General features: G+C 41.2%; 1 protein-coding gene across 4 annotated transcripts in view; it reads left to right on the plus strand.

Annotated features, from left to right (window-relative positions):
- Positions 1-9,158, plus strand: part of ANGEL1 (angel homolog 1) — an 80,019-nt gene extending 70,861 nt beyond the window's left edge. For 3 of the 4 annotated variants that reach the window (XM_037832228.1, XM_037832229.1, XM_037832230.1), the window contains 3 exons: positions 5,562-5,631; positions 6,171-6,334; positions 7,015-9,158. In XM_037832228.1, the coding sequence (XP_037688156.1) occupies positions 5,562-5,631; positions 6,171-6,334; positions 7,015-7,175 (395 nt within the window). In that variant the 3' untranslated portion in view covers positions 7,176-9,158. The remainder of the gene's footprint in view (positions 1-5,561; positions 5,632-6,170; positions 6,335-7,014) is intronic. The other variant, XM_037832231.1, reaches the window with a different exon arrangement.
- Positions 9,159-11,489: the final 2,331 nt, after the last annotated feature.

Genomic DNA, 11,489 nt, shown 5'->3' on the forward strand with positions numbered 1-11,489 from the left:
TTCAAAATGGCTTTCTCCCAGGACGTTTCTCCCTAGGCTTCAGCTCCTCAAAAATGTCACTTGTAATTGCTCTTGGGGCATTTGTCCTCTCTTAGCTTCTCCGGAGCAAAAGTAAAGGCCATCTCCAAAATGTCTCTGTAAGCTGGAGTTCCTCTCTCAGTTCTTGTGCGTTCTTCCAAGTGTCCCTCTTGGCTGTAGCAAGCTCACTACTCCTGTCGGAGCTTATATAAGTGCTCTAGTAAGCTAATCAAGGCCCATGCTGAATGGGTGGGGCCACACCTCCATGGAAATCATCCAATCAGACCTATCACCTACAGTTGGGCAGGTTGCATCTCCATGGAAGCACTCAAGGAATTACAATCTAATCAACACTAGTACATCTGCTCACACAAGATTGCATCAAAGATAATGGCATTTTGGGGGACACAACACATTCAAACTGGCACAGAACACAAAGAAAACTACAGTAAATTTCCAACAGTAAGAAGTTGTATGGTCATCTTTCTCTGGGCAGACATGCAGTAAAACTAGAAATTGAAAACAGGCGAAAAAGAAAAGACCATCATCTGGACGTTTTAGAGCTGTCAGACACCTTTGGGGTCAAACAAGTTTAAACTGAAACTTCAGAATATTTTAAAAATAGCAATAGTGAAAATACCATATATTTGTGGGGTACAGCAAAAACAGTGTTCAGTGAAAAATTCATAAAATTGTATAGACCATATAGCACATGGAATTGTATTAATAGCTAAGAAAGAATAAAAGTAAATAAATTAGAAGTTAGAAAAAAGAACTAACTGAACTGAGAAAGAGAAGGAAAGAAAAGTGGAAAGAATTCAGAAAACAGAAAAACAGCAGAACTAATAAACCCTAGGAGTTGGTTCTTTAGGGGAAAAACAGCTGTCAATTAGTTAACCCCTTTAGCTACCTATACAAAGGCTTGGAAGGAGAAAGTACAAGTATCCAAATGCAGAGGAATTGAAAGAGTTATGAGAGGTTTCTTTGTACAACTAGGAGCAAAAATTGAAAACTTGAGTGACATGTATATCAATTTTAGAAAATGTAATTTAATAAAACTGGTTTCAGGGGAGAGAGATCATCTAAGTAGAGTACCGAAAAGAAAAATTCTTAGAGAGGCATTCCCTCAAAAGCACCAGGCTCAGACTGACAGAGGAATGCCATTAAACCTTTAAAGAACCTATCATTCCATTACTGTTTAAATTGTTACAGAGCACAGAGAAGGAAAATGGCCACGTTATTTTTATGAAGCAAGTATATTGACACCAACACCTGAAAACAATTACACACAAAAAGAAAATTAGACTAATCTCCACCTATGAATACTGAAGCAAAACTATTCTAAATAGCAGATCAGGAAACATAATCTAATACATAAAAGAGTAATATACCATGATCAAGTGCCATTTATTAGAAATATAAGGATAGTTCAACACTGGGAAATCTAGTGGTAGTATAGTTTATCATACTAATATATATTATATATATGATACTAAAATATGTGACACCCATCTCTATAGATGTTCAAAAGACATTTGTTAAAATTCAGCATCTGTTCTAGACTACTAAAAAAAGAAGACCTCTTAAATTAGGTAAAAAATGGATAATTCCTTAAGCTATTAAAATACATCTATCCTAGCTCTAAAAATCAGCATCTTTCTTAAAGAAGCTGCTCCAGGAGTATTCCTGCTAAAGTTGGGAACAAGGCAAGTATGATCACTATCGTATTATTTAACTGTGTTTGGAGATACTGGCCAATACAATTGGAAATAGAATATAGAAATATAATTAAGAAAATAGAAGTAAAAAATTGTAAAGGAAGGGTTAAATTATTGTTTGCTGATGATATCTTTATGTATAACTGGTAATCCAAGAGAATCAACTGAAAATATTATCAGTAAGGTAGCTGGGTACAAAATCAATAAGCCAAAATCAGAAGTATTCATATATAAAAATATCTTGTTAGGAGACATAATGGAAAAAAGACCTTATTTATAATTGCAACAGAATGAAAAAAAAAAATAAATTTCACAGAAAAATGCAAGCTATAAAGGAACATTTTGTTTCATCTAAATTATCAAATTTATTGGCATGAAGTTGTTCATAACATTCCGTGATTATCCTTTTTTTAAACAGCTTTATTGAGATGAAATTCACATACTCTAAAATTCACCCTCTTAAAATGTACAATTCAATTGTTCTTAATATATTCATAGAATTGTGCAACCATCTCCACTATCTAATTTTAGAACATTTTCATCTCCCTAAAAAGAAACCCCAACCCATTGGCAGTCACTCTTTATTCCCTCTTCCCCATAGCGCCTGGCAACCACTAATCTATTCTGTCTCTATAGATTTGCCTATTTTGGACATTTCATATAAATGAATCATACAATATGTGGTATTTTTGTGTTTGGCTTTTTTTACTCATAATGTTTTCGAGGTCCATCAGTATGGTAATGTGTCAGAACTTCATTCCTTCTTATTGCCAAGTAATAGTCCATTGTATGAACATACTACATTTTGTTTACTCATTGGTTGGTTGGTAGACATTTCAGTTTTCATTTTTTGGCGATTATGAATAATGCTGCTGTGAACATTCGTGAACATGTTTTTGTGTATACTTAAATTTTGTTTCTATTGTGTATATAATTAGGAATGGAATTGGGCTGCACCATTTTACATTCCCACCAGCAGTGTATGGGGGTTATAATTTCTCCACATCCTTGCTCTTACTTCTTATTAGTTGACTTTGATTACATCTATCCTGGTGGATGTGAAGTGATATCTCATTGTGGTTTCAATTTACATTTCCCTAATGACTAATGATACTGAAATCTTTTCATGTGCTTATTGGCCATTTGTATATTTTCTTTGGAGGAGTGCCTGTTCAAATCCCTTGCCCATTTTAAAATTTCATTATTTGTCTCTTTGTTATTGAGTTGTAAGAGTTATATATATATATATATATATATATATATATATATATATTCTAAATATAAGTGCCTCATTTGACTTATGATTGGCAAATATTTTCTCCTATTTTTGTGGGTTGTCTTTTCATTTTCTCATTGGTATCATTTGTATCACAAAGGTTTTTAATTTTGATGAAGTCCATTTTATCTATTTTTTCTTTTGTTCTTTGTGCTTGTGGTGGCATATCTAATAAACTATTGCCTAACCCAAGGTTGTAAAAATTTACCCTGTGTTTTCTTCTAAGAGTTTTATGGTTTTAGTTCTTAAATTTAGATCTATGATCCATTTTGAGTTCATTTTTATACATGGTATGTACAGGTATGGCATAGGGGCCCAACTTCACTTTTTTACATGTGTTTATTCACTTGTCTCAGCACACCATTGTGAAAAGAGTGTTCTTTCCCCATTTAATTGTCGTGTCATCTTTGATGAATATCAACTGACCATAAATTTCAGGGTGTGTTTCTGAACTCTTAATTCTATTCCACTGATCTATATTTATATCCTTATGCCAGTACCACACTGTCTTGATTACTGTGGTTTTTATAAGTTTTGTAATAGGGAGGTATAAGTCCTCCAGCTTTGTTCTTTGTTTTCAAGATTGTTTTGGCTATTCTTGGTCCCTTAAACTTACATATGAATTTTAGGATCAACTTGTCAGTTTCTCCAAAAAAGTCAGCTGAGATTTTGATAGGGATTGCATTGAATCTGTAGACTAATTTGGGGAATGTTGCCATTTTAACAGTATTAAGTCTTATGATCAAAGAACATGGAATGTCATTCTATTTATTTAGGGTTTGTTTGATTTCTTTCAACATTTTGTATTTTCAAATTAAGTTATTCTTTTGGATACTATCAGATTGTTCATTGCTAGTGTATAGAAATGCAACTGATTTTTGTATTGTTGACTTTGTATCCTGCAACTTTGCTGAATTTCATTGTTAGCTCTAATAGTTTTTTAGTAGATTTTTTAGGATTTTCTTTATATAATATCATGTCTTCTTGCAAGTAAAGATGGATACCTTTTATTTCTTCTTGCTTAATTACCCTGGCTAGAACCTCAAGTACAGTGTTCAATATATGTGATGAGAGCTGACACCCTTGTCTTGTTCCTGCTTTTAGGATGAAGGCATTCAGTCTTTCACTATTAAGTATGATGTTAGCTGTGGAGTTTTCATAGATTCTCTTTATTATGTTGAGGAAGTTCTCTTTTATTCTTAGTTTGTTATTTTTTATCATAAATGGGTATTGGATTTTGTCAGATTATTTTTCTGAGTTGAGTCTATTGAGATGATCCTGAGTGTTTGTGCTTTATTTTTTTAATATGGTATATTATATTAACTGATTTTCAGATGTTAAATCTACCTTACATTCCTGGGATAAATAAATTCCACTTGGTCATGATGTATAATCATATTTATATTTTGCTGGCTTAGATTTGCTAATATTTTATTAAGAAATTTTGCATTTATGTTCATAAGTAATGTTGGTGTATAGTTTTCTTTTCTTTGTATAACTTTGTCTGGTTTTGCTATCAGAGTAATATTGGTTTCACAGAATGAGTTGGAAAGTAGCCCCTCCTATTCTGTTTTTTGGAAGAGATTGTGAAAGATTGGTATTTATTATTTAAATGTTTGGTATAATTCACCAGTGAAGCCATCTGAGCCTGCAATTGTCTTTGTGGGAAGTTTTAAAATTACTAATTCAATCTCTTTACTTGTTATAAGTCTATTCAGATTTTCTAATTTTTCTTGGATCAGTTTAGGTATTTTGTATCTCCCTAGGAATTTGTCCATTCTGTCTCAGTTATCTAATTTGTTGCTATATGTTGTTCATAGTATTCCCTTATAATGCTTTTTATTTCTAAAAGATTGATAGTGATGGCTCCTCTTTCATTCCTTATTTTCACAATTTGAATCTTCTCTTTTTATCTTGGTCAGATAAGTCCAGCTAAGAGTTTGTCAATTTTTTGATCCCAATGTCAGTAGGATCTGAAGTAATGTCCCCTCTTTCCTGATATTAGTAATTTGTGCCTTCTTGTTTTTCTTCATATGTGTGTGTGTAGGTACACATATATGCATTATGTTTATGTATGTATATGTGTGTCTGTCCATATATACACTTATGCACACATATATCGATATACATGCACACACACTTGATGATCTGTGTACAGAAAATCTATCTCTGGAAGAACACACCAGGAATTTGGTAACATTGGGTATCTGAAGAAAGGGGAATTGGGTAGCCTCGGGCAGGAGTGGGAGGGAGACTTAACTATTTTTCTCTACATTTTAATTTGTATACCATTTGACTGTATTGCCTATTCTAAAAAGTAAATTAAAAAAAAAGTATTGAGCCAAGGAAGACAATGTTTATGTCAGAGACCTCTTTTTGTCTGCCTTCCCGAGGTCCTTGACTTTTGTTCATTACCTTCTTTTTCTTCTTGCCTATTCTCTTTCCTTTTCCTTTCTGGAGTGGTCCAGTCAAGGATCTGAGAAGTATTTCTGGTCCTGCTTTTCTTAGCTTATGGATAATGAAACCTTTCTTTCTCTGGTCCTCCACAGAGCGCCCTCCTGGCTGGGCTGAGTCTGTCCTTGAGGAAGACACATCTGAGCCTGAGCCTGTCCTCCCCAGGTAATCTTCCTTCCAGGTCTCTTTAGCTTTCCTTCCAGTCCCTAGGAATGTGTGAGAGATTCCAATTTGCTTTCCTGAGGCTGACTTTGGAGAGCAAGTTTTGCTAAGCTCTCTCTGCTCCCTAATACCTGCTAAGCTTATAGAGTGACATACAGGTGTGCAGAGGTCAGAGGTTCTTGCAAATGACAAATGTTCTTGCAGATGAATGTTCTTGCAAATGACAATGCCCATCCACTCTTTCCTCAGGGGGTAAGACCTCACAGAAGAGCTTGAGAGCCCACAGACAGGGGTACGTTATGTAGGCTTCACGAGGTAGCAGGTAGAGAGTAGGGGGTGAGGAAGTCATGGGGACTTGATATAAACATGAATATTTTTAGGCTAATTTTACCTAAGACTCTCTGTCTCTTATTAGCATGGGAAGGAATTTACTGAGCTTGAGTCATTTGGGATAATTCTTTTAAAAACCTCATGAATCCCACAGAATTGACCTTGTGAAAGTTCTGTAATTTTTGTTGACTGACTCCTGACCCTTCCTTTAGGACTGCAGGCACCATCCAGCACTACCTCCACCTGACCTCGGTGTATACCCATTTCCTGCCCCAGCATGGCCACCCAGAGGTCACCACAATGCCCTTGGGTCTTGGAATGACAGTAGATTATATCTTCTTCTCATCTGAGTCTTGTGAGAATGGAAACAGACCTGGTGAGTCTGGTGGGTCCAGGATTTCTAAAGGGCCACCCCCAAAAGTCCCTAGGAATAGCTGATGACAGGGCAGTCCTTTGGCTTGGGCTGCTGGGGCACTGGCTCTCCTCATTATACTTCTCATAGGCCACTTGCCTGCCTTATCTCTTTCTGTCCTTGTGCATTAGAGAGAAGTAGGTAGAATAGACACTCTCATCTCTATTTTAGAGGTGAAAATAGAGCACCAGGAGGTGATTGGATTTGTGCAGCAGCAGCCAGTTGTGGGGGATTTGGTTAGGTTAGAGATCCTGACCAAGTAATCATTCTAGCAGTCCATCAGTCACATGCCTATTTTGTTTACAGAATGCTCTTTAAAATGTTTGAATTCATTGCCTATGTTTAAAAATCAGATTTTATATTTAAATAATCTGAATGCCCATCTTCTCCTGGAAAATCAGAAGATTTTGTAATGCTGGGACACTTTCTTGTTTGCTGCAGTCCCACTGTACCCTCCCTGCTTTCATTCACTGATATTATCAAGGAGTATCTCTGAGAAAATGAAGCTTCCTCAGCCAAAGGCAGGAGAAAGAGATGAAAGAGTATGTGCAGCCAAGGGATTGCAGCCTACCTATGGTGTAGCCTCTGCTCTGTGCAGCGTGGCTCTGGCTGCGTTACCCACTGGCTTCCACTTTGCATCCCAGATCGCAGGCTGTATCGAGATGGAACTCTCAAGCTCCTGGGTCGTCTCTCCCTCCTCTCTGAAGAGATTCTGTGGGCTGCCAATGGCTTACCCAACCCCTTCTGCTCTTCAGACCACCTCTGTCTGCTGGCCAGCTTCGGGATGGATGTCACCACCCCATGACGGGGCTCCCAGGGGAAGAGGGCTTCTCTTCCAGAAGAGCTCACTGGATCAGAGACTGTGGAAATATCCCATGCTTCTGGAAACTTAGATCTTAAGAAACTTACGTCCCCTCTCCTCCCCCTCCTTTTACCCTTTTTCCCATGGCTAGATTTTCTCCAGGCCTGTCCACGTTCTCTGCCTGTGGTTCCTGCCCCATCCCAACCTCTTCCTAATCCTGTGCCACATATTCAGTGGCCCTGGGAGAGGCAGAAGGGGGTTCCCTCTTCCTTCCATGTATCCAGGGTTGATTTTTAATTACCAGGGTTGTGGGAGCTATTGATCTCATTGGTTATTTGCTTTCAGACCATTTCTTGGTGATACCTTCTGACCCGACCTTCTCCTTGCCTTTGTGATCTCTGGGCCCAGCCCTCTTGCCCAGCATGCACTTGTGAGAAGCGTGTATCATGCATGTATCCTCCTGGATTGGCAGTGCTCTGTGCACAGCCAGGGCTGTCTCTGACCAGCCTAGTTTCCACACTGTGGCTGTAGGCCTAGGGCAGGTTGAGAGCATGATCTAGGAGCTGTGTGCTGCCAGGCTGCAACAGGGGTGTGGGGCTGCTTCTCCTTTTAGCCTCTGTATTTCTTTAAGCATGCATCATGCCAACCAGGGCATACTCATCATCTGGCCCTGGGAACAAATGGGCCCCACAGCCTGGAGCAGCAGATTCGGGGATGTACCACCTGCCCCAGTGGCCTCTGTGCCCCAATCCAGAGCCCTCCATAGGCCTGGCATGACTTCTCTGGGCTTGTCTCTTTCCCCAGGCGGCCCTGAGGGAGCCAAAGGTTTGAACCCTGTGTAGGGTTGAGTGGGCTGGGGATGGTGGTTTGAGGTTTAAGACTCTTTAAGAATGAGGAGAAAGACCCTTCAGGAAACTCTGTTTCCCTGGACTGCACAGCCTGCAGAGCTGAGGCAAGGGTAGAAGGACCAGTGGGGGAAAGAGCACATAGGCTCTGTAGCCACCTCTCCTGGGACTCAAGACACAAGGGACTTATTCTCTTTCCTCTGCAAACCTAAGAAGCAGTTTTCCTTTCCTCTCCTCCCATCACCGTTTATTTTTTTGCTGCTTCTTCCCTCCCCCAACCCCTTCCATTTTCTCCCTGGAAAAGCCTGGTATTTAGTTTCAGCCAGACCTTCTCAGCAGAAGGATGGCCTTAGGCAAAACTGGTCCAAGAACTTGGGGTGACATTGCTTGAGGAGTTGCTCTGATCAGCAATGCCTTAGCTGCTCATTGCCTCTGTTTTCCGTCTCCCAGCACAGGGGTACCTAGGACCATTCAGGGGCTCCCTAGCCCAGACTGTCACTTGCATGCCTTAATATTTCATTGCAGGGGTGTGGCCTGAGTGTTCCTGGGCTAGCACCTTCCTACAGCTCCCTTAACTCAGAGCAGCTGCTGCCCTCATAGATTTGAGTTGCTCTTGCCCCCTCGGCCTCCAGAATGGGACTGAAGAGAATGGCTGAGAAACTTGAGTTAGGGACAGTTAGCCAGAGGTTAATGTTCTTTCCTTTTTTTGAAAGCTAAAGATCTAACTTGAATTCTGCTGCTGTGTTCATGGTTGTAAGCTTTCCATGCCTAGATTTTGGGGGATTTATTTATCTATGTATGTATATTTCTAAACATTGTTTCCTGGGTTGTCCTGGGCATGTGCCTGTCTGAGCCCCAGGCCTGTCTGTCCACACCCCATTGTTCACGCTGTCTCTCCTCTGAGCACCCTCTGAGAGGGTCTCAAGATACTGCCCTGTTCGTCCCTAGGACTAGGGCCCATTGCTCTGTTCTCTTCCTGCCAGGGAATGCAGGTTACAGACAGCTAGAGATGGCAGAGGGCAGGAGTTTGATAGATTATCTTTCCCATGTTTTCTTATTTGTTTCTTTTTGGAAATGAAATGGGGTTTTTAAATGGTCATTTAAATTCTCTTTTCCAAATAAAGGTTTACCTTTTTTTCCCCTTTACTGTTGATTATTTTATTAGGATCCTGAAGGGCATGGGGGAGAGGGCCTGGAGAATGAGGTGGACCAAGAGAAAAGACTGTGGAGCTTTTGATCCTGGGTCTGAAGACCTAAATTTAGACCAGAGAAATTTACTGTCATCTCCCTCTGATAACTGATGCAAATGGATCTGCTTTGTTCATTTCACACCCTTCTCTTTCTCAGGTACCCACTGCTCAGAGGCTTGGGAGGAACAGGCTTGAGTGAAGCCTCCTGCCCCTGACTTTTGCTGGGGTACAGCCCTCTTTCCCCATCTGTGGCAAGCTGTAGGAGAAGAGCTCTTTGGGCTGCTTTTCATTCTTATTCCATATGGTGCCCTGTGCCTTCCCCCTAGTCCACATTACATTTTAGGAGTGTCTGTACTGAAAGTAGGACAAGATGTGTGTGCTTTCCTGGTCAAAGCTGTGGCAGCTGCACAAGGCATGATGCATGTGGCAGATGACTCCCGCTGAGCATCTATTTCTGATAATCTCTTTGCATTCGGAGCCAGGGCTGAGCTGTGAGCCATCTGTTGCTAGAAAGATTTCTCTTCCTTTCCAGGCCTAACTCTGCTGCCACTTTTGTCCTCCTCCAGCCTCCCTAGCAGCAAGCCCTGCCAAACCTGCATCCCCATGGGAAGCCCTGTAACCACATGTGGTTTTCTGCCTTACCTGAATGCAGATTCCCAGGCTCACCCTAGACCTCTGAATCAGTCTCTTGAATATCTGCATTACTTAAAAAGCTACCTGAGTGCCTCTGTTGAACCACCTGGGTTGGGATTCAGTGATTCAGTGGAAAGAAAACTTAGCCAGGAATCAGGAATACAACTTGCCGTCCTGGCTTGGTTGGTTGGTGACTGGGTGAGTTATCTTCCTGTGTTTCAGTTCACATCCTTGGTGAAATGGAAGTTAAAATAACCATCTTTTCCACTTATGGGGCATTTTCAGATCTGAAATTACTTTATTCAGATTTTGGCAAGAAAGGGATGTATTATTGGTAGGGGGTGGGGTTGGATAGTTCTCCTTCCGGGCCATGATGGACATTTGGACCCATGGGCTGAGAGTTATCAGATAGGGATGGAAGGTGCTCCCCTAGTTGCCTCAGTCACTTAGCATTTGTAGATCACTTTTATCAACAGTTTACAAAGTGCTGCCAATGGCACTGTCAGCAGACCAGAGCACAAAGTGGCAGTTCTTGTGTTGCTTGTGTATAACCTTTACATCTGAGGAAAACAGGGATCCCGAAGATAGAAACTGAGAGTCTCCCTTGCTTCATTTCTTGCCATCCCAAATGCCTCAGAACACAGCCTTTACAGGAGTAGGATGGACAAGTTGTGTTGTTAGGCAGACCCATGGGTGGGCCTGGGAAGGGGCACTCAGACGCAGCTTGAGGCTGGAGACTGAGAAGAGAATTACCAACCAAGTTGCTGCTGCTTTTTTAAAAAAACTCTGTTTTGTTTTTCTCTCCAGTTCCTGCCCTGCAGTACCTACTAATTGGAGGTTTGTTTTTCAGTTGATTACTTAATGCAAAAGTGTGGCTTTTCTTTTCCCAGAAGGGGCCTACTACCTCCTCCAGCTTCCACCGGGGGAGAAATCTGACCCGCAGACCCACGCTTCCAAACCCATCCTGGTTGCACTGTACCTCTCCATTTCTGCCCTCTCCCAAGCAAGTGTGCAAACAAAACTGTTCCAGGCAAGAGCCAGGCAGATGAGAGCCTGGTAGGGGAGTAGATCCCACCTGGTTTAGGGGAATGTGAGTTGAGTATGTTCTGAAGGGAAATCTGTTCTGCTCCAGCCCCAGTTCAATTCCTATGACTTTAAGGCCTGGGGTCGCCCACAGCTGTGGAGAGAAGAGCAGGGTCACTACACTTAAATTCTTGGACGTTTTGTCTTTCCCATGACCAAGTCCTTTCTGGTGGGGGGGTTGGAGGGAATCCAAGTATCTGTGTACACATTCTCATGTGGGCTGGGCTCAGAGAGCTGACCCTCCCAGCAGACCTGAGGTGGCCGGCCTCTACTGCCTGCCAAGCCTCAATAGCCTCACCCCCGCTGGCCAACACTAAGGGTTACCAGGCAGCCCGCATCTGGGCCAGGTGTCTTGGTCCTTGGCCTGACCATTGCTGCCTATCACTACTGCTCTCTACAGAAGCAGTCAGGATACCAGCTTCTGGAAGGAGAAGGGGGAGGTAGAGCTTTAACCTCTTCGTCTTCAGGACTCGGAGAAATGCCCTGCATCCAAAGGTTGAATCCAAATTAGTCGTGTGCCTAAATTAGTTGGACACATGTTGTGTGCCTGAAATAAATGGGACAGC

This window comes from Choloepus didactylus, chromosome 4 (assembly GCF_015220235.1).
Source record: "Choloepus didactylus isolate mChoDid1 chromosome 4, mChoDid1.pri, whole genome shotgun sequence".
Classification (NCBI taxonomy): Eukaryota; Metazoa; Chordata; class Mammalia; order Pilosa; family Megalonychidae; genus Choloepus; species Choloepus didactylus.